The 24,630-nt window shown below is 41.6% G+C and overlaps 1 protein-coding gene across 1 annotated transcript in view; it reads right to left on the minus strand.

Moving 5' to 3' along the window:
• LOC122810770 (putative adhesion G protein-coupled receptor E4P) overlaps window positions 1-24,630 on the minus strand; it is a 215,100-nt gene that overhangs the window by 70,431 nt on the left and 120,039 nt on the right. Inside the window, exons 2-3 of the mRNA XM_044082331.1 lie at window positions 22,939-23,005; window positions 12,121-12,212 (exon numbers count right to left, since the gene is read on the minus strand). Coding sequence (XP_043938266.1) covers window positions 12,121-12,212; window positions 22,939-23,005 — 159 coding nt within the window. The remainder of the gene's footprint in view (window positions 1-12,120; window positions 12,213-22,938; window positions 23,006-24,630) is intronic.

Genomic DNA, 24,630 nt, shown 5'->3' on the forward strand with positions numbered 1-24,630 from the left:
GACAAACCCACCGCCGTAAATAGCACAAATAACAAAAAACTGAGGGTGATGCTGCTCAGTGCCAGAAGTCTAAACCTCAAAATGCATGCACTCGAGGCACTCCTCAGTATGGAGAAAATCGATATATGTGCAGTAACAGAAACCTGGTTTAAGGCTCCAGAGAGCACCCCAGCACTACCAGGCTACAACTCATACCATACATTTCGGCCACAAAACCCAGACCGAAATACAAAAGGTGGGGGAGTATCCATATTCATCAAGGATACCCACACCTCCAGGTTAGTGGCACAGCACGATGCTTCAGAGATCATCCACCATCAACTAACAATGGGCAAAATTGCAATTCAAATTATAGCTTGCTACAGATCACCCACCATGTCCCAGGACCCCCACTCCGCATTCCTGGAAACACTGGGAAACATAAAGATCCTACCAAACACCCTGATATTGGGTGATTTCAATTACCCAAACATTAACTGGGAGAACTACTCAAGTACAAACTCCCTTGCCCAACATTTCCTAGAATTTATAAATTCAAACTCCCGGGATCAACTGGTCAACACTCCCACCAGAGGTGACAACATATTAAACCTGTTCATCACCAACACGGGTGACCGGTGTTCCACACCGGAGGTCAACCCCATGCTGGTTAGATCTGACCATAAACTAATCACTCTGGATATCCACATTCTGCCACCACCCCCAGTCAAAGAAACCACCATGAAAAACTTTTCAAAAGCAAATTTTACATTACTTAAGACCGTGGTGGGAAGTTTCAAAGCCCCCATGCTAAATGATAACCCTGTCCAAGCTGCAAATTCCTTTACTAATGCACTATACTGGCACCTAGAAGAATGCATGGATCATGTTATCCTAAACAAAACCAAGACTCACTCCTCCAAGAAAAGGAAACCAGCCTGGTGGACTCCTGCCATAAACAAGCTATACAATAGAAGGAGAAAACTATTACAGAAAAGAGTAAAATCCTAAGAAGGGAAGACATCCCTGATCAGTATCAGCAAGAAACTACATTCCCTCATAAAATCATCTAAGGCTAGCTTCAAAAGAATACTTGCCATGGGCTCCAAAGATAACCACAAGGCATTTTTTAGCTATGTCAAGAATTTAAGTGGCAATTCTCAGATCTGCTCAGAGTTAGTGCAGAATGGCACAAAATACACTGAACCGACCGATATAGCCAACATCCTGGCAGACAGGTTCAGTGCAAACTTCACCCCCTCTCACCCCTAAAAGGGCCCATAACTATACCAGAAGACTGTAGTGCCCCTGAAATCACAGACACTCAGGTTAAAACAGCCCTCTCCAAAGTCAAAAACACAGCATCAATGGGACCGGACGGTGTCCCAGGCTGCGTCCTACATGAGCTCAAAGATGAACTAACCCCTCACCTAAACACACTGTTTAAACTCAGCTTCTCCACGGACTACATGCCCACAGAGTGATGCACAGCAATGGTTATTCTGCTCCACTAAGGTGGAGCCACAATGGACCCCGAGAACTATTGCCCTATAAGCCTGACTAGCTTGGTCTGCAAAGCTATGGAGCTCATCATCATGGATCTCATCAGCAGAGACATTGGCTTTGTTAAGGGCAGATCATGCCTCCTAATCCTGGTGGACTTCTTTGAGACAATTACCAAGGCTATAGACGAAGGAAAGGTGGTCCACACAACCTACCTAGACCTTGCAAAGGCCTTCGACACCATTCCCCACTCAGATATTATAGACAAGCTCACCAGCCTGAACATAAACCACTATGTCACGAGATGAGTTGCCAACTGGCTCATGGACAGAACCCACATGGTAAGAGTTGCAGGAGCTAGGTCTGACTCTAAACTGGTTACAAGTGGCTTTCCCCAGGGCTCAGTCCTAGGACCCCTCCTGTTCGGCATACTCTTCTCAGAGGTATAGGCCAGCACAGAAGGACTATGGCTGACCAAGTTCACAGACGACTGCAAACTAGGGGCTATAATTGACTCTCCGGCTGACACAGACATCATCCAAAAGGGTCTCACTGAGACAGATACCTGGTGTCAAAACAATGGCTGCAAGCTAAATGCCAAAAAGTACATAGTCATCCCCTTTGGAAAAAACAAAGTACCCACAACCGTTCCTTAAATATGGAAGACGTAATAAGGGATCTGGGGAACCAAGTAGATAGTAACCTCTCCTTTGATAATCACATTGCTAAAGTGGTTAGAAAATCCTTCTATGTGGACCACCTAATCACAAAATGGTTTGCATCCAGATCGAAAGAGGTCATTGGGCCCCTCTACGCATCAATCATCAGACCCATCATAGAGTACAATGCCCCATTTGGGATGTACCTTACAAGACACCTACAACAACTGGAAAGACCAGAGAAGTTCCTCACCAAGAGGATCACTGGCCTCAAGCAGATGCCCTATGCAGCTCAACTGAAGAAACTCCAGCTGTACTCGGTTGCATACCACCTGCTCAGAGGTGATCTCTGCCTGACATACAAGTTAAGGTCCAACCCAGAATTGATGGACATGCTCCACCTAAAGAAAACCATATCCCCTCGAGCCACATGCTCCAGGGATCCAAACCTCACCACAAAAATAAATAGGACATGCTGGAGGGATAGATTCCTGTCTCAGAGACTTCCCATGCTCTGGAACAAGATTCCAATCTACATTAGGCAGAGCTCTTTGCTAACCCTCTTCAAGAGAAACCTTGACGAGTGGATGGGAAACAGAAAGTTTACTCCAGGGATCACTTCAATGGCTCTGCTTGACAGAGGCACAGGGAACTAATTTAAGGGAGCGGCAAAAGCCAACATATTCCGGCTAGGCTTATAAATGCCTTCGGGCAGATAGCCTAGTACCTACCTATGAACCTATGAACCTATGAACCTATCCTTAATGATCTCTAGAACTAATGTATTGGCAGAAATGGGGATTGTAATGGGTATGGTGAATCAGATCTTGATGCAGGGCCATCAAACTCATGTGTGAACTGTGATAGATTTAACAGAGCAAACAGATATAATTAAATAAGTTACTGGTGTGAATTCAGATGAGAGCCTACAACAAACATTAATGCAGGTTATTGTCTAATTTCAATTTCAATGTCAAAATTGATTGTTATCTTTTGTATGAAATGGTTGAAGCAGAACAGGAAAAGTTAGGTGGCAGTAAAAAAAATCCCAGGGGAGGCGGTTCCTTATATGTGCCAGGCTATTTAGGATTAGAAAAATGAACCGATTATTGTTAAAGGTAATTGACTTTGTAATAGCAACATTTGGCCAGTAAAAATGTCTTATGGTGTGTGGTGATGGATTTGAGTCTAGCGGTGAAAACATGTACAATACAAGTAGCACATTCAGCTCTTTGTATGCTTGACTTTGTGATTTTACTTGATCCAAGTGTAAAATAGTTTTCAGTGTTAAATTTAGCAAATGGATTATTTGCAGTGCATTTTATTCATGAGCCAGCTCTACACTTTGCTTTTGTATTCCAAAATCATATTTTTATGACTAGCTTGCTACAGTGTTTTCATATCTCTTCTGAATATTGGGAAGGGTATTGTATACACTGACCTTGTGAAATAAAGTGTTGCAATACAATTATGACATTTTGATACAAACTGAGAACATGGAAGTGATTTTGTGTGCAGCTTTACAGCAAGAAGGTTTCACACTGAATCTTGATAAGCTGCAATTGTGCACTTTACAGGTTTAGTTCATAAGAGTGGAAATATTTACATCTGAAGTAGTTAACTTCATTTGATCAGCAACCTGTGGGTTTCAGATCGGATACAAGTCGGCAGCATACCAAGCAAAAAAATCCAAGCTCCAAGCTCCTCCCCCTACCCATAGTACACTGCAACCTCCTTCCAATCCCCAGATCTCATTTGCCACGGCTTCGCCAGCATGGGATTTTTGAGCTCCAGGCAAATTGTCAGTTTTTTTTTGAAAACTTTGGTGTGTGTGTGCCCCTTTTGATAATTTTAGTAATAATTATTAGATTATCCCTCTCTACGGTTTCCATCAATGGTAATTATTGGGTTTTTTTTGTACTTTGAAAGTTGTTAACTTTCTGTCAGTGTAGGCCCCCCCCTTCCAGCCCATAGAGTGTGCGTGTGTTTCCTAATATGTCCGAAAGTCAGAAAGTGACTTTCTCTAGGTGCACAGAGTGTGGCCACAAGCTGTCACCAGCCAACGGCCACACTCTGTGTGTAGTTTGCTTGGGGGTGTTGCATTTGTCTTCCGGCTGCAAAATCTGTGCAGCCTTCAAACCCCGAGCCCTGTGGGATCACAGAAACAAGTTCATTCTGGCGGGTCTTCTACCCACAAAATCAACTTCTGCCTCTTCTGCTGCTTCCTCACCAGCCACGTCTGTGGCTGTCCAGCCTTCACGCCCTCCTCCCCTGTCCGGGACTCACCCTCTCACCTTACCACAGGGAGAGAGAGAGGTCAAGAAAGAGAGAATAAAAGAAAAGTGCAGGGAGACAGAGAGACATTCAGAGAAAGAAAAAGATAAAGATAGAGAGAAGAGCCTCAAGCGGCAGGCCGAGTTGGATCCAACGGCCCCTCCCGCTAAGGTGATTTTGTCTCCTGTGAAAGTTAGCAGGCCATACTCTTCTTGACTCCGTTCACCATGTTTTTCTCCTGTGCCGGAGGAGGAGGCTAGACCACTCTTGAGGTTATCTTTGCGTCAGCTCTCCCGGCTGGCATCGGTGGCATACTCTAGATCGACTCAGAGCATCTCTGAAGCAGACATGGATCAGATGATGCAAAGGTTCTACAAACTCAACTGCAGATGGGGGTGTTGCTACCCCCCCCCTCCTGGTGCGAGGAGTTCAGCTCCATTTTTCACCCTGATAGCTCCTTTTCTGATCCACCATAGGATATCGGAGTCTATGGATCCGAGGAGCCCTGGAGTCAGAGGGTCAATGCTGATGGTGCCTTCGGCCTCGATGCTGGCCATCCTCTTGAGTCTGTCGGATCCACTTTTGGATCTGAGCTCTCAGAGCAAAGAGTTGGGCATCAGATCTGGGGGATGAGTGTGTCATCGGCTCCGTTGTGGTCAGGGCATACTGTCCCTTTGGGTCTGGCCATTCCAACTTTGGCTCGGATCTCTTAGTCAGATCTGAGGGTCTCGGCTACCCTCTCCACCAGTTTCAGGGAGGCCTGTTCTCCCTCGGCATTTGACGTTGTGGAGAGGGTTCTCTCTGAAGGACTGAGACCCCCTCACTCTGTCCTCGGGGTTCAGCCCTGCTCCCTCATAGCTGGGCTTGTCTTCCATCATCCAGTCCCCCCAGAGACAGCCTGTGTCTATTGCGCCCCAGCCAGTTCCCTTGGAGGAACATGAAACCATTTGTGAGCCCTCCCTGGAGAATCCATCCAAGGAGGTCCCTCACAAACGCCAGTGTAAAAGGAGGCACTTGGACTCCCCCGAGTCCCTCACTGAGGATACCAACATGGAGGAAGGGGAAGATTCCCCCAAAATCACCCCCCAGAAGACATCTCCTTTGGAGACATTATGGAAATCCTTTGCCGGGGGGGGGGTGGTCTGCCCAAAAACCTTTGTCTGATGAGTCGGTATTCCTGGAGGCATTCAACACAGGCCCATCTACCTCTTGGGTGTCCCCCCTGCCGACCCTCTGGTGGACCTTATCACCACCAGAGCTTGGAAGGAACCGGACACTGTGGAGCCTATACCCAAAAGGCCCGACAAAATATTGAGCCCACTGGCAGATAGATCTTCTTGGAACAAAGGTTCCCCGGCTGATGTCATGGTGGTGGCGGCAGTCATGAAAAAGGAACTCGCCCAAAAAAGTTCCTCAGGCCATCCCCAGACAAGGAGTCCAGGGCTATGGACCATCTTGGAAAGTGAACTTTTGCTTCAGCTACCTTTACTATAAGAGCACTGAATTACTTGGCCCACGTAATTTGACTGCAGCGGGACCTTGTGAAAGAGTACACTGAATTCCCCCGGAGTCCATGTCAGCCGAGGATAAATGGACCTTCTTGGCTCGTATGGCCACTCTCAAGTCTGTGTCCAATACGTCCATGCATTTACTCTTTCATGCCACCGAGGGAGCCACTAGGGCTAGCGGGTCCGGCATTGCCTTAAGGCATCATGCCTGGCTCCATCTTTGCAACTTCTCGGAACCCTTCAAGGCTTCCTTCACTAACACATCCTTTGACGGCTCAACCCTGTTCGGGAAGATTCTCCTCGATATGCTTGTCCAGAGTGAGAAAGATGGGAAGACGCTGTCAGCCATCAGGGATCTACTTCTCTAACCCTCAAAGGTCCTTTTCCAGGAACCAGTGAGGGCAAAAGAAGCTGTGGTTCTGGAAAACTCAGCAGTCCCAGAATGCTCAGGACTCCTTCTCCCCCAGAGGCAGAGGGGGACAAGGTGGACACCGGCCCAGAGGCAGAGGGGGGCCGAAGAACTTCGGGTCACGTGAACCTTTTTCAGAGTGACCCGTGCAGCAAGTCTGAGAAGTTGCCTGACTGCTCCTTTCTGGAGGCAGTCGGGGAGTGTTTCTGATGCACCTAGCCCAATGGGAGTCCATCACAACAAATCGCTGGGTGCTTCAAATAATATCCAGAGGCTATTCTATTCCCTTCATAAACAAGCCCCCTAACACAAGGCACCTCCTGGATGTCTCACCTGCTCAGAGGGAGGCCGCAGCCTTGGAAATATAAAAGCTGCTAGAAAAAAGAGCCATCCAGCAGGTGCCCCCAGACCAGTCTGGATCAGGCATTTATTCCAGGTTCTTTTTGGTGCCAAAAAAGACGGGGGACCTAAGGCCGATTCTAGACCTATCAACAATGAACCTATTCATTGTCAAGGAAATGTTCCAGATGGTCACGCTTCAATCCAGCCTGCCCTTGCTGCAGGAGGAAGACTGGTTGTGCTCGATAGACCTCAAGGATGCGTACTACCATATTCTGATGGACAGGCAATCCAGGAGGTTCCTCCACTTTCGGCTAGGGGCCAGTCATTATCAACTCAGGGTCCTACTGTTTGGTCTCACCACAGCCCCCAGGGTGTTCACCAAGGTCATGGCAGTTGTAGTGGCCCACCTGAGACTTCAGGGCAGTCAGGTCTTCCCTTACCTAGACGACTGGCTCCTCACTGCCCCCACCAGGCATCTACTCTTACTAGCCAGAGATTTCTTTCTCTGGATATCACCTCGGCTAGGGATTACCATAAATCTCAGGAAGTCTTCCCTTCAACCTGTTCAAGTGTTAGACTTCATAGGGGCGAGAATAGATTCTCATCAGGCCAGGGCATTCTTAACCCCAGACAGACTACACAGCCTGGCACTTCATGTGTTAGTGCTTCTGCAGTCCTCTGCACCCCCTGAAGAATTAGTCCTGAGAGCCTTAGGGTCCATGGCAGCAGCTATCAACCTGATCCCTTGTGCTCATCTGCATATGAGAATTCTACAGTGGACGTTGCAAGTTCAGTGGTCGATTCTTCATCAACCTCTAGATTTTCTGATCCCTTTGAGCAGAGTGTGCAAAAATTCTCCCACGTGGTGGCTCCAATTTCGGAATTTGCAGAAGGGACGTCCCTTTATTGCTCCGCAACCCCAAGTCACGGTGACTACGGATGCCTCCCACCTAGGGGGGGGACATTGTTTGGGCAGGACTGTTCAAGGCACATGGACTCAAAACTAGACTGTTCTGCATATAAATGTTCTAGAGATGAGAGCGGTCCTTTTAGCGTTGCAGGTCCTTCATGCTTATCTCCCTCTGGTAACTATTGTGATCCAATCAGACAATATGTCAGTGGTCTGGTATATCAACAAACAGGGGGGAACCAAGTCTTATCCCCTTTGTCGAGAAGCCATGAGAGTCTGGAAATGGGCTTCCTCCAACAACCGCTTTTTGATAGCAATGCACATTCCGGGTCGGTCCAACATCTTGGTGGACAAATTGAGCAGAACTATCTTTTCTCCCTATGAGTGGTCTCTGAACCCTTGTGTAGTGGAATAGATCTTCCTCAAGAGGGGTCAGCCTTGCTGCGATCTCTTCGCATCGCCTTCCAATGCGAAGTGCAGTGAGTTTTTTTGCTCTAAACCTCCCGACGAGGGAAGGCCCCAGAGATGCTCTTGTTCATGCTTGGCCACCTGGTCTTCTTTATGCATATCCCCCGCTCCAGCTCATGATAAAGTTCTTACAGAAAGCTCACCGGTTGGGGAGCAGATTGATCCTCATAGTCCCATTCTGCCCTCATCAAGTCTGGTTCCCCTGCCTACGGTCTCATCTCATAGCTCCATCTTGGATCGTGGATCCCATTCCGGATCTGATTGTTCATCCCTCGGGAATGCTTCCTCTGAATCTGGACAACCTGAAGCTCACAGCTTGGCTGCTCCAGTTCCACTAGTTGCTAGGACTCCCGGTATCTCTTCTCCTGTTAAATCTATCTTGGTTGCGGCATATAAATCCTCTACTAGGAAAATTTACTGTAGCAAATGGAGAAGCTTCTCCATTTGGGCTTCACAGAGAAATCTAGATCCTTTTAAGGCTCCAATCCCAGCGGTATTAGACTTTTTGCCTCATATCTTCCAGCAAGGAGCCAGCTCTTCCACAGTGAAGGTCCAGCTGGTGGCTAATTCTCATTTCCACGTAGGGAATAATTTAGGCTCGCTCACTGCTGCCAGAATTTGTAAGACCTTTTTGAAAGGCATTTTTCTTCTGAGACCTCCTATTAAGAATCCGTCCCCGCCGTGGGGTCTGACTGTGGTTCTTCAGGCGTTAGTTGCACCTCCTTTCAAGCCCTCGGCATCAGTTGACTTAAAATTTTTGTCATGGAAGATGGCTTTCCTGGTAGCTATAACTTCAGCCAGGAGAGTGTCGGAGCTTCAAGCTCTTTGTATGAAACACCCATATCTTGTGTTTCATAAGGACAGGGTGTCTCTCAGGATTAATCCATCTTTTCTCCCTAAAGTTGCTTCTGAGACAAACATTAATCAATCTATTAATTTGCGTGTCTTTTTCCCTAATTTTCAGAACAAGGGGGAATACAAACTTCATTTCCTGGATGTTTACAGGCAGTTACATTTTTATTTGCACAGGACGGCTGTGTTTCGTAAATTTGATCAACTTTTTGTTTCTTTTGCTAAGCCCTTTTTAGGGAAACCAGTTTCAGAAGTGACTCTTGCTAGGTGGATTTCCCTTTGTATCTTACAAGCATACAGAGAGCTTGGTTTACCAGAACCAGTAGGAGTTCATGCTCATTCTACACGTTCTATGGCAACGTCTGCAGCATTCTGGTCTACAGTTTCCCTGGATGACATTTGCTCAGCGGCTACCTGGGTGTCTTCTCACACCTTTATTGCTCATTATAAACTGAATTTGGTGTCTAGAGGAAGGGCTTCCTTTGGCTCTGCAGTGCTCTGGAATATCCTTCCTTAAGGGGCTCCTAAGATTTTGGGTAGCTGGGGACTCTGTCCCACAGGTTGTTGATCAAATGAACTACTTCAGATAAAGAAGTTGTGTACTAACCATAACGTTCCATCTGAGTAGGTAAACTTAATTTGTCAGCCACCGTCCCTCCCTCCTTCCCCCTTACCTTGGCATTTATTTTTGCTGAGCTCGATGTTCGGAGTTCATGAGCTGGAGGTTTGTCCTTGGTTCAGGGGTCTCAGGTTAATTTGTTGGTGTCATGTGTGGAGTGGCAAACTCGATCTGAGGATTGGAAGGAGGTTGCAGTGTAGTATGGGTAGGGGGGAGAAGCTTGGCGCTTGGATCTTTTGCTTGGTATGCTGCCGGCTTGGATCTGTATCGGATCCGAAACCCACAGGTTGCTGACAAATGAAGTTTACCTACTTAGATGGAACATTATGGTGAGTGCATAACTTTTTTTTTATAGGTATAAGTCAATCTTGCAAAGTGTAAAAGAGATCCAGGGGGTACCTCTTCCAGATATAATTGCTGATCATAGGAAATGTATGGGTCTGGCTACACATCTGGTGCATTTCTGTAGGTTAATTTATAAATATACAAACCTAGCACAGCTATTAAATGAATTATTAAGCGATGCAAAGAAGGGCACTAACAGTGTAAAGCTAGCATAAAAATCTGCACAAAAGTTTTTAAAAAATTGGTTGATGCTGGTATTTTAACTTTTTTCTCAGAAAGCATCTATTTTATATTCAAGTTCATGAGAACGATTACAGTATCTCAGAAATACTCTGGCAACAGTGGCAAAGACAGGCAGTTAAAACCATTAACATTCAGTTAAGGCCTGTTAGGTAATTCAGTCAAATGTTAACACTAATAGAAAAGAGATGTACCAAATATGTAGAAAAATGCTAGTGTCCATTGGGCAGTGCATTACACAAAATATGTTAGAACATTTGCACTAGACTACTTAAGTTATTATTGTCAAAATAACCCAAAACTATAAAAAAATAACACTACACAGAGTGTTGTTCTGGACTTTGAAGACAAAATCATAGAAGTGGAGTAAGGAATAAAATATACCTTGTCATGGCTGATGCAGTACAATGGTGATGACAAGGATATGTGGCCCAATATTGCTCAGTGGTTGCCATGGTTAAAACCTTAAAAAAACAGTGGTGAGTGAAGCTGTTGAGTTAAATAAAGATATATATTTCATGCAATGGTAGTCGAGGTCTTTGCAGCTCACTGCTAAATACTGACAGGCCAGGAAAGCAATAGATGCAGAAGTCATTAAAGCAATGAAGAGACCTTGGAGGGCTTTGGCAGGCCATAGAAAATGACTTTTATAATGACCCAGACATTCTGCAAAAATATGTTACCCATGCTGTTCTTATCAGCAGAGGACAAATAGTGACCTCAAATGTGAACATTTTAAAGATATAGAAGGCTCACACTGAGGAGCCCCTGAATCTGGTGGGCACAGCTTCCTCTACAAAAGCAGATAGTGATGATTGAAAGGATAAGATTGCAAATACAACAGGTAGACATGAGGGACCCATGTAAAACATCTGGGATGGAGTAAGGACCTATGCAATCTAGAGAGATCTTGGTATGCAGCCAATACTCCTTTATGTTGAAAGACATCATTGGATGAGATTTGGGTACCTTTTGATATCCTGGGCATCTATAATTGGAGGTATATCAGCATGATCATGGAATTTGGCTGAAATAGAAGTAGTAGTTGTAGAAATTTAAAATAACTGAGTTGCTAGGAACAGAGTGGCTCTTTGCTGAACAGGAAAAGAATGTGCTTGTTTGTGCAGGAGACAGTGGTATTATTGTGAAGGAGAGCTAGCAATGACTCAACAAACAGAATGGAAAATGGTTTTCAGCGTGGTTGTGTTGTTTTTGATGCAGGCGCAATAATGGGGAGACCATGTTTATGTTTTGAGAGCATTGCTCCTTTACCAATAGTGGCGCTTGCAGAGGATGATGGGACATGGAGATATTTTGGCACAAAGGATGGAGTCATTATTCTTTGTCCATGTCTTTTTCTATTTGAGAACAAAAGCTGAGTGACTGGTCAAGCCAGAGCTCTAGATATTTGAAGGAGTCGGTTGTGTCATTGATGAGGTTGTTTAGGTCTGAGGTGGTGAGACTGCTTATACAGTTTCTAAGTCTTTTCTATGCCTTAACCTCCATTATTAATGTATTTTATCTTTCTGAATTTTGAACTTCTTTTCCAGTTTTCACACTTCCTTAACTCTTGTAACGTTTATTTTTTACTACACCATATATGACAAAGCTGTTTCCTACTTATGATATTTTTATACAGCTGCTTAATACGTATACTTTTTATTTAAATCTATACTGTCATAAACAGTAACCTTTGCACTGCAGCTGAGACATTTGTATCTGCAGTCATCCCTTCATTTAAAAAGACTTGAGTTCAGCTGATTTAGATGCACCTGAACACGGGCACCATTGTAGACAAAGTCACATCTTTTGTTAAGAGCCTATTATGTATTGCCAAGGCTCAACATAATTTACTCCACAATTAGTTTTCTTTCTTCACATATATTATTAACCCTTTTAACCGTACTTGTGATTAAATCGTGAAATATATGTCTATTTTATTTCAATATCACATACATTAGGGAGTACTGAACAAAAGAACATAAAGGCATGTGAGCCTTATAATTTCTTACTTCATGTTCTTGATCTTTGATACATCTTTATCGACTGACTGAAAATATTCTCTTAACTCATATATAGTTTTGATGAATAAAAATATGTTCATCTAGAAAGAAAAAAGACATAGTAAGAATACACCTAGGAATATTTTTAAACATTACAAAACAGGATAATTTTTTGCCTTCCTTGGAAGTGCAACACATTGGCATATATAATTCCCACATATGAGTTCAGTAGCTACAGTAACACCTTTATCAGTGTAGCAGCCAAAAGTATTTAAGAAAAGTCCAGCATTTGTAATCACCATTAAGGACCCAAACACAGATTAATAATTTAACTTTCAAAGCTATTCTTGAGTCAAATATATTTAATCTTGTATTTCATTTACTTCCCTCAGTTCTTTATTTTTTAAAATGCACCATACTATACATTAACAAAATGCAGTTTCTTTTTTTCTGTTGCTGTGATTACAAGTGGCATAATCTACACTCCTTCCATGCATTATGAATGTTTCACCATGTCAATGATATACACATGCAGTGTACATTTTAAAACCATACCCACTGACATACAAATAAAATTAAGAAGATGGAGTTTGAAATATACAATACTGTTATTTTTATAAGGTAAGATGTTGTTTTTAAAATAATATGGTTGTATAACTTCTATACAGTATGTGAGGGGTAAAGGTAATTAACATTTTCCCATGGTTGCAAGACTGTAACTTGAACATTCATGTTTTGCTTTTGTGACTAAAGAGGTCCCCCTACTAAAAGAAAAATATAAATTACCTACACCTTGATGTGGTGCATTATAGCAATAACCCACGCCTGGGTGTGGGTAATGCTAAATTTACCCACGGTTGGCGTGGTTTGGTCCCGAGCCCGAGGGACCAAAAAGCCAACCGCGGGTAAATTTAGCATTACCCACACCCAGAAGTGGGTTATTGCTATTATACATGACATTATTTAAGAAAAGAAACTATTACTTTTCTTAAATAATGGCATAGTATAATGCCTGTTTACTGCCCTTCCGCAGATGTCTTGGCATCGCGGCAGTTCTGATGTACTGCGCCTGCACAGTACATCAGAGTTGTAAAGCAACGGAGAAAGCAAGATCTCCGTTGCTTTATGTCTCGCTATGTTAAATGAGTTTAACATAGCGAGACAGTTTAAAATAAGCAACGGACATCTCCGTTGCTTATTTTAAACTGTCTCGCTATGTTAAACTCATTTAACATAGTGAGACATAAAAGCAACGGAGATCTTGCTTTCTCCGTTGTTTTAAACACTGTTCGCTATGTTAAATGGGTTTAACATAGCGAGACAGCTTTAAAATAAGCAACGGAGATCTCCGTTGCTTATTTTAAAGCTGTCTCGCTATGTTAAACCCATTTAACATAGCGAGACAGTGTTTAAAAAAAACGAGTTATACTAATGGAAAAAAGTCCGGGCGACCGGACCTTTTTCCATTAGTATAACTCGATTTACAACGAGCACGCTGGCCAATCAGCGTGCACGTTTTGGGGGGATCATGGTATAATACTTTACATTACATGGGTATTTCTGTGCCTGCTACTGAAGTGTGCCACACTCAAATCAGAAAACAGATCACTTAGCCCATCAAACAATTTGGCAGCCTCACTAAAATACAGGGCAATGTAGCTAATTGGCATACTGACTAACATGCTTTTAGAACACGTAAGAACTTTAAATGATGCTAAGTAGCAGAACAATGCTGAAATAAAACATTAATTATTGCCAATATAAAATGTAATACACAGTGACAGAGTTTAGACTAATTTCTATATTTACCAACATTAGCCTTCATGTTCAAAGAGTGCCCCAAACCCTAGATAAATATGAATTAGGAACTGAACGGCAGCAAATCCGAACAAAAGTAAGGCAAATATTATAAAATGCACCCTCCAAAAAAGACACCAAAAAGTAAACAATAAACTTAAAATTGTTACCCTTTATTGAAATTATTTCACCAAAAACAATTTATACATATTCTACAATATCATAATTTTGTTCAGTATTATTGTACTCAATAAAAATAAAATATCCTTCCCATAAGTCAGAGAAACAAATGACAAAATGCCATCTTGCTATATGTATTTCTATGAAGCAAATACATAAATCTGACTTTAAAGTCACTGCATCTGCTAACAGACTGAAAAAAGACGTACAAGGATGTGATTCTTAGAAAGAAAAATAATCAGTCTTTGTAGCTGTAAGCATTTACACTTTTATTTGCATGGAAATAAATTTACATAAAGTGCAGATTACAAGCCACTAATTCTTACATAAAACAGCACAGATTCATGCTATGAATGCATGATCTCTGATCAAGAAACTCTTAGGTTCATATGTTCATAGGTAGGTACTAGGCTATTAGCCCTAGGGCCTATACAAGCCTAGCCAAAAAGGTACCCTGGCTTTCGCCGCCCAAGAAAATTATTTTCCTGTGCCCCTGTCAAGCAGAATGACAGAAGTGATCCCCATGTGAATTTCCTATTTCCCATCCAATCATCAAGATTTTTCTTGAAGAGTGCTAATGAGGAGCTCTGCGTGACATAGACAGGTAGTCTGTTCCAGAGTATGGGAAGTCTCTGGGACAGGAATCTATCCCTCCAGCATGTTCTGTTTATTGTGGTGACAAGGTTTAGGTCCCTAGAGCATGTAGCTCAGAGGGATTGGGATTTCTTTAAGTGGAGCATGTCCAACAGCTCTGGGTTTGACATAGCTTTGTATGTTAGGCAGAGATCGCCTCTGAGTAGGCGATGTGCGACAGAGTAAAGCTGGAGTTTTTTGAGTCGGTCTGCATAAGGCATCTGTTTGAGGCCAATAATCTTCTTTGTAAGGTATTTTTGTGGCCTTTCCAGTTGTTGTAGATGTCTTGTGAGGTACATACCAAAAGGGGCATTGTACTCTATAATGGGTCTAATGAGTGATGAGTAGAGGGGAACAATGTCCTCTTTTTTCCTGGATGAGAACCCTTTTGTGATGAGGTGTGCCACATAGAAGGATTTCCTGACTACTGTGGTGATGTGATCAAAGAAGAGACTACTGTCCACCTGGGTTCCAAGGTCTTTTATCACACTTTCGGTGTTAAGTAGACTACCGCCTATGTGGTAGTTCATGGGTACAGAGTTTTTACCAAAGGGGATGACAATTCACTTTTTGGCATTGAGCTTGAGACCATGGCTTTGACACCAGGCATCTGTCTCAGTGAGGCCCTTTTGTAGGATGTTGTTAGCCTGTAGTTCAGAGAAGTAGATACCAAACAGGAGAGGACCCAGGACTGAACCCTGTGGTACTCCACTTGTCACTGGTCTGAAGTCTGATTTGGAGTCTGCTACTTTCACAACGTGGGTTCTGTCAGTAAGCCAGTTGGCAACTCATCTTGTGACATAGGGATTTATACCTAGTTTAGTGAGTTTATCTATAATTCCAGAGTGGAGGATGTGTCAAACGCCTTGGCGAGATCTAGATAAGCTGTGTGAACCACCTTACCCTCATCTAATGCTTTGGTGACTACTTCAAAGAAGTCTATCAGGTTTAGGAGACACAATCTGCCTTTTACAAACCTGAACTGTGTGGGGTCCAGAGTTTGGAGATCTCCAATGTCTTTGTTTATGAGTTCCATGATGATACGTTCCATGGCCGTGCAGACCAGGCTCGTCAGGCTAATGGGGCGGTAGTTCCTGGGGACTGTTGTGGCCCCCCCTTTGTGGTGTGGGATATCTGTCGCAGTGTGCCATTCAATGGGCACAAAGCCTGAAGTGAGGCTATGATTCAACATAGTACTTAGGTGGGGAGCCAGTTCATTCTGTAGTTCATGTAGAAGGCAGCCTTGGATGTTATTAGGTCCCATGGATGCTGTGTTCTTGGCTTTGGAGAGTGAGGTTTTTACCTGTGCAGCCGTGATTACAAGAACTTTGCATTTTTCCGGTATAAAGATTGGCCCTTTAGGGGGTGAGGGTGGGGTAAAGTTAGCACTGAACCTATCTGCCAGGATGTTGGCAATATCAGTTGGTTCTGTATATTTAGTGTCATTGTGCTGTAACTCAGAGCAAATCTGAGTGTTGCCATTGAGATTCTTGACAAAGCTATAGAATGCTTTGTGGTTGTTTTTAGAATCAGTGGCAATTTTGTTTTCATAACTAGCTTTGGAGGATTTTATGAGGGATCTCAGCTTCTTACTGTCATGGGATTTTACTCTTTTTTGCAACAGTTTCTTTCTTCTGTTGTAGAGTTTGTTTATGGCAGAAGACCACCAGATTGGCTTTCTTTTTTGGAGGATAACATCTTGGTTCTGTTAGGGATAGCACGATCCATGTACTCTTTTAAGTGTTTATAAAGTGCATTTGTGTAGGATTCAGCAGTCGTACCATTATTGTCCATCTGCATGGGTGCCGTGACGTTTGCCACTTCTGTCTTAAGAAGCGTGAAGTTGGCTTTGGATTTTTCTTTTAAGATCCTTTTAGTTTACTAAACTGACTGCTGACAAAAATGCATCAACAAGTAATCAAACTCCCAAAATTAAAAGTGTTTAGGTTAATAGGTTCATAGGAGATTACTACACTCATTTCTCAAGAATCCATTCAACCCTAACCAGTTTTTCCCAGATTTTACCCAGCTTTTCTAGTTTGTTGTTGGTGCACATCTGTTTGTAACTGTCAGTGGGCAATTAAGGATACTCCATAGCAAAAGTGGTTTATATCTGCAGCCATTGCAAACTGCATTGCTAGCATAAGTGGTTTACACTAGAAAACATAAATTAAGGTATATTACATTAGGCATGGTAGTTTTTACTTCATCTAATTGATCAATTACATTCAATCTCTTTATTATAGACTATAATCCAGAGGACTGCTTCCAAGCAACTTCCCAGTTTATGTGTTTTTTGTTCTGTTTGTCAATAGATGTCTATGTTTCAAAAACAGTTCAACAATTTTGATAACTATGGCTTGAATTGTAATGAGAAAAAATTGTTTTTAATGTAATTTTATGCCGCAACACACAAAACAAATAAAATGTACTTTTATACAGGAATACATATTCTTTTTAGGAATGAAATCACAACAAAAGTTAATATGTTCATAGGTAATTGCTAACCTAATGACCCTAAAGGGCCTTTATAAGCCCTAGCCATGCCACAGTGCTCATTTTATTGAGAGAGGGGGAATAGCTTGAATATGAGTGATTGAACATTTATGAGCTTCTTCTTTCTAATAGGGACATAGTTTGCTGACCAGGGTTACATTTTACAATTCCACATTCACTGATCTAAGTTGGTGTTGAATACGTTCAGGGAGGAACTCTGCTTCACATGGATGGGAAGCATGTTACAGAGAAAGGGTGGACTCTGAGACATATATCTCTCCTTCCAACATATCATATTTATTGGGTAGATGAGGTTTAGCACACTAGACTGGGTGCTTCTAGTGCCACCTGTTTTGTAAATGTGCAGCAGGTCCATAAGGGCTGTATCAGAAGATGCTTTGCAGGCCGGGTATAGATCGCCTCTCCAAAGTCTACAGAAGACAGAGTACAAGGATAGAGCTTTGAAGTGATCTGCATAGAGCATGTTGTCTGCACCTTGTATTGTTTTGTGAGGAACCTCTGTGAATTTCTAGTTGTTGCATATGCCTGGTCAGGTACAGTCCAAATTCAGCATTGCACTCAATGACTGGTCTAATAAGGGCTGAGTACAATGAAACTAGATGCCATACCCTTGTTTACAATTGTGCAACATAAAATGATTTCCCTACTACAGCACAAGGGTTGGGAGGGTGGCCTAATGGTTAAGGTGTTTGCCTTACAAACACAAGGTGCAGGGTTTGAGTCTCACAAGGGATAATTGGCTAGGCTTAAAAATGGCTCACAAGGGCAGTTAGCTTAGTACTAACCTATGACCAAAGGTCAAGACATGCATTCCCAAATTCCTTACCTCAGGGTAAATTCTTAGAGGTGTATTATCACTTCAGCAATTTTCAGAGGTAGTTGTCTTTCCAAAATATACTATTACTCATTTTTTGGCATTTTAAACCATGACTCTAGCACCAGTTATTTGTCTGTGTCAGGCCTTCTTAGATGATGTTTGTGTCTTTGGGAAATTCTATGATGCACCTAGTTTGCAATCATCTGCAAACTTGGTCAGCTAGCTCTTTAACAATGGCCTTGACTTCAGAGAACTAGATGGCAAAAAGGAGGGGCCCTAACACCAAGCCCTGGGGGACTCTGCTAGTGACTGTCCTTTTTGTGATGGCAGACTCACCTATCCTGACTTACTGATGTAGGATTAAATACCTTGTTGCACAATCAATGATTCAAGCTTTCTTAAAGTGCAATGGGTTACTAACTTTCCTTAATCTATAATCTTAATGTTCATAGCAAGCCAGATTAGCAGTGAAAATATATTTCTCTTAAAACAGTATTATAACAAGGAACATCCACAAACCCCTTTTACTCCCGGTGTCTATAGTGTGCTTACTGACTTCCACTCCTGGGCAAACTACCAGTTATTCATAATGAACACATTTATTTATCAGTGTCAGGTCACCCTTGGGCAGCTGCGGTGGTGCAGTGGTTAGCATTGTTTCCTCACAGCAAGTGGTTCTCTGAGTCAATTCCTGGCTGGGGTGCTTTCTGTGTGGAGTCTGCATGCCCTCCTTGCAGTTGTATGTTTTTTCTCTGAGTGCTCCAGTTTTGTCCCACATTCCAAAGACATGCAGTAGGTGGATTGGACACTCTAAATTGGCCATAGGTGAGAGTAATACAGATGAATTACTGCAGAAGGGCTAGCCAGCCGGTGGTGTAAACCTTGGCTCAAGATGATTATCAGTGTCAAAGTGACACTCCAACCCCATGTGTAAAAAAAGGAAAAAGGGGTTGAGAATGGATGGATCAAGGTCACCCTTATTTACCTGTAATTGATAATAAACAATAACAATCTTTCTACTGTGTTTATATAGTCCAGTTCCTTAACTTGAGGTACTTGTTTTATGAAATACCTCTGAATTCTTTCTAACTTTTTCAGCTGAGTCTTATTATAAGAGCAGAATGATGCACAATACCCAACAAATGGCCTAACTACTGATTTGTACAGGTGTAAAAGGATGTGCTTGTCCCTGCGAACAATTGTATACAAGATGTCTTTAACAGTTATATGACATTTCCTAACTACAACCTTTAAATTATCTTCAAATGAAAGTTTACAATATACTAGCATCCTCAAATCCTTTATTGTACTCACAGTATCCAACATTGGATAAATAGCATTGTTAGCACCATAATGAAGTGCTCCCCTATTATATAACTTTATACCTTTTAGGTTAGGTATAGGTTACATATAGTTTTTTTAACCTATTGTATAACTGCACAAACTTTGCAAAATAAGTAGAGGGTACCATCTGATCATCAGAGTGCAGTGACAGTCATCTGAGACTATCACTCTCCCTTTATTACCAGACAAGAGTAATGTGTATTGAAGCTTTTTTACTTCAGCATGTAGAACTGAACACATTTGAGTTCATATACTGCTTACATCTCCTTCATGTTCAGTGTATCTCATTTAAGGAGAAGCACTGATTTTGTTGTGTCTTTCGGCTTTTCCCGGTTAGGAGTCACCACAGTGGAACTCCAGTCCACTAATGATTGGTAGTTGATTTTTACGTGCCGAGTTACCAGCCCTGATGCACAGCCTTCAACGAAGGTACGCCCATTCATGCATGCCTCCACGCAGAAGACGGTCTAGCTGAGAATCAAAACGGACAGCGTCTTACTGTGAGGCGACAACGCTACCGCAGCACCGGGTAAGGAGTAGTACTGATGTTGCGGCTAAATTCTTTAATAAGTAATCATACCTTTCAAATCCTTATCACAATAATTCTGGAAACAAAACCAAAAATAATCAGTTGACGAAGGCCCCAAATCAGGGATATGTTTTAAATATTGTTCTTATAAATGTAGAAACAAGCTTTGCTTTGACGTGTTATCTGAAGGATATGAAGTCTCAAAGTCAGATGCTTTTCATAATTTAATAGATTAGTACTAGGCTAACTGTCTTCAGGGTCCATTTTAAGCCTAGCCAATTACCCCATGTGAGAATCAAATCCTGCACCTTGTGTTTCTAAGGTAAGCACCTTAACCATTACACCAACTTCCCACCCCAAGTGATATGCACTTTGCCAAGGGATATCTTTAATATAGTCCTCCACACGCCTTACTGTGTCCTTGATGTACAGCACCTTTTATGTTTCTGTTAACAGAAGCTATGTGATACATGGCACTCTCCCACTGTCCTACTGTCTGACGGATGAAAGTTTTTCCATTGCTGTTAATGATTGTGACCACAGTACTGACATGAATTCATTCTTGCTAATTATTTACCTACACGCCCAGGTACATGCTCATTTAAAAAAAAAAAAAAAAAAAAAGCCATGTTCTGTATTAGCAATCCATCCCCTATCCAGGTGATGTCATGATCCCAAGTCTTTTCACTGCATTCACAATACACACTCTCAGGCAACATGGATTAGCTAGGCAGGTAAGGTGTCAAGGTTAGAGATTTGTAGGTTTGTATCTCATGTGCACCAAACTCTGTTCAAAGATGTAAAAGCCTGTGTGTAAGATTATACAATGTGTATGGTGAGTGTCTGATGTTCTTCAGATGTAGTTCTTTTATAACCTAGTCTGAGCACTGTATAACCCTGTTATTTGAAGACTACATCACTCATAATTGATCTTTTCTTTTTTCAGCTGATGAGGAGCAGATACATAGGCTTGAGGAGCAATGGAGGGAGAGATGTCTGCTGATTATTTTTTGTTTTGTTAAATAAAATGCATCTGATTCTTGTTATAGGCCTATATTTTTTTTACATTACCATGTATATTGCTTAGAATACCTGTATACCCATCATGCATCGGTAAGGGAAGTGCAATAATCACACTATACCTTTGCTTAAAATTCCAATTAAAATACAAAGATGTTGAAATATCATTTAGCATTAAACTAGTTATTTATTGAAATGTAGGTCACAATCTAAATGACAGTGAAGTTTGTGTATCTGTCATACATACTTTGAGGTGGATGTTTTATATACAAGTCTGTAGTGCTTTGCCTGCTGTTTATAATGCATATACTGGCATACTTGTATGTATGGAAGTGTTTCCCAGTGACTGATCTGTTGTGTATAGCCTGCCCACTCACAGGCTGAATGGGTGTCTGCTGTGTCAGTGCTCATACTGTCATTTGCAGACTGTGTGGCATGCCCTTCAGTTCAACATTAATATTACATGTGCCTACAACACCTTGGGTGTGTTTGTTACAACATACTTGCATTCTGTGTTTGTGGACACTTGCACAGATAGGCATCTCTTTGCAACATTTTTTAATCAGCAAGCACCATCAGGATGTTTGCATTTTGCAGACTACTGATTGCTGCTAACTGTAGGTAGGTTACGTATATAGTTGCAGACATGGAATATTGTTTGTACAACATATACTATATTCAGTTGTGTCACAGAAATGACTTCAATTCTCAATGTTTTGCGAGCAAATCTCGAATATTATAAAAAACAGACTAAAGATAAGTGGACATTCTGCAAAGTACTGAACAGCTGAGAGATATGTAAGTATTCTGTGGGTGTTCAAATAACATCCACCACCATTTTTATTTGTTTATTTTAATAAAGTTTTCTGTTTCCCTGCTACAGTGGTGATGGATGTTATTTGAGTTCATACTGTTTGTTTTACACCACTGGATTGCTGCTGGAGTATTTTTTTTTTTAATTTTTGCTGAATCTGTGGGTGTTGCTATTCCCCTTTGTCTAACGTAACACAATCCCCTACACGTGTGATTCTCACAATTTTACGTGTGTTTTACCCAAGTTTACTTCTTCCTGTTACAAAGAGGCAGTATGGATAATTGTGACTGTATTACTTGACTACCTAAATTCATGAACATAACGGCAAGTCACACATACCTATGCAATAGTTGCTATTAATTTGGTAAATATTCATCAAATACAGCTGATTCATGAACAGTGAATTACTTTGATGAGTGAACTTGGACTTATAATTTATGCTTTGCCTTTGGCCATCTATGGCATTATTGCTGACATTGTGCAATGCTTTGGGTGAATCTGGTATGCATAATATACTGCCTTTAACACTTTGCTTCTAAACTGCTTTCATAGGTTTCTAGAATTAAGCCAGGGATCATTTACTGGCATATCTTTCTACTCTATACTGAGTCCTGAGCACTTTACTAAATGAAAGAAGTTTACGTAAGTGAACATACACACACACACACACACACACACACACACACATACTTCTTCTTAGTGAACAGCTGATTTAACTTCTGTACACAGGCTGCCTCTTGTCTCTATGTACATTATCTAATACAGCTTGACTATGCTATTAGCTTATTACATATAAATGATACTGCAAAACCATTTAGTGATCACAGATCCTAATGTGAAAATAGGATCTAAACTTTTTGCCAGGGCTAAATGCAGTTTTTTGTTTTTTGTCTTGTGTCTATTATCCACTGGTGAAAACATAAACAAAACATAAAAAAGACAGGAGATTTGTGTTAGAAATTTAGGAAGTATAGCTGAGACTTCCATGCTGGAGAACAGTACCTCCTTCTGCATGATGCGATGCAGATAGAAGACGGACACAGAAGGAAATAACTTTGGGTTTTATCTATTATACAAACTAAATAATAATGTATTTCTGGGTAAAGTGTAAATTTTCATATAATCAGCCAACTCATCTAAATCAAGATTTCAAAACTTACTAAGGAAGTAACTTACCAAAATTATAAAACATACAGGTCCCATGAAGCTCCATATAAAGCCTCTGTCCAAACTTAGCCAGCATCTAGGAAGTAATGAGGTAGGATTAATGAGTCCATGCAATATAGTTAGAAAAAAATTCTTAAGGGCAACAAATCCCTGGACATAACATCTAAAATGATGGTTTATATAAATCATGAACAGCAACCAAGCATTGAATAGTACTGTAGAATCCACTGTACATGTATATGAGAGACATGTGCATTCAATGTCACAATCACACCATAAGGAAGTTGAGCCATTCAACAGATCACATACCATTTACTTCAGAAATTACTATGAATGCTAAATACATATCAGCTCCCAATGGGATGGATTCACAAATGCCTGTACATAGTACATCACACACATGATACAGTGCTATTTGGTATTTATTAAGCAACTCTGTGCTTCCCATCCATCCATCCATCCTGAAAACAAGGCTAAGAGTGAATGCATAGCTAATCAAAACTAATTCTGTCATTTAAATGAAGAGCATGCATTTGTGACAAATCAGATTCTGACTCTAATTTAAGTATGCTTGTGATACAGCCTAAAAATCCAAGCTCCTCACTGGGATAAATGAAAAAACATGAAAAAAGTTTGCTTTCAATTGCTTCAGTCAAAATAGCAGCAGTTTTACTTTACTTTAAATTCCATTTTTTTGCTCTTTAGTGTAAAGTGTGAAAAAAAGAAAAAAGGCAAATGAAAAAGTATAAGTGATATGATACAATAATAGCCTCTGTTGTGTTGTATGGAATTAACTTCAATGACCATAATCACTACTAGTTATACCTTATCTCAAAATAGGATACCTCTGCTTTTCCCTGTTTGACCCTGGAACTGATTATATTAAATAAGGGTCCCATGGTGTTCTTTACTTTATGTGGGGAAGTTAGAAGGGGGGGGGTCCCCCTCCCATAAATTGGTCTAAAGGAGTAAAAGATAGGTTGCAAAACAGATATGCCATTTAGCAATAAATGTTCATAACTCTTGTTCACTGGTTATTTTTGATAAGGTGAAGTAAGCCCACTTATATTTTATATAGGTAAATGTATGTGTGTGTGTGTGTGTGTGTGTGTGTGTGTGTGTGTGTGTGTGTGTGTGTGCGTGTGCGTGTGCGTGTGTGTGTGTGTGCGTGTGTGTGTGTGTGTGTGTGTGTGTGTGTGTGTGTGTGTGTATGTGTGTGTGTGCATACCTGCATGTCACATCATGATGAGATGAACGTGCAAGTCAATCTAAACCCAAAAATACATCAGAAATGGTGCCAACAGATTGTGAGAAAGCACAGATGTGGTGACATACTGTTGTTTGCTCACAATCAGATTCATTACTTCTATATTCTAATCAGTGAACAAGAGTTATGAACATTTATTGCTAAATGGCATATCTGTTTTGCAACCTATCTTTTACTCCTTTGGACCAATTTATAGGAGGAGGACCCCCCCTTCTAATTTCCCCACATAAACCCAAGGGGACTTAGCACCCAAGGGGAATTAGCTCAAATGGTAGATTGCTCGCTTAGCATGTGAGAGGTAGCAGGATCAATGCCCGCATTCTCCATCTTTAGGTTGGGAGGGTGGCCTAATGGTTAAATTGTTTGCCTTACAAACACAAGGTGCAGAGTTTGAGTCTCACAAGGGATAATTGGCTAGGCTTGCAAGGGCAGTT

This window comes from Protopterus annectens, chromosome 9.part0 (assembly GCF_019279795.1).
Source record: "Protopterus annectens isolate FY-2018-M chromosome 9.part0, PAN1.0, whole genome shotgun sequence".
NCBI classification, from domain to species: Eukaryota; Metazoa; Chordata; order Ceratodontiformes; family Protopteridae; genus Protopterus; species Protopterus annectens.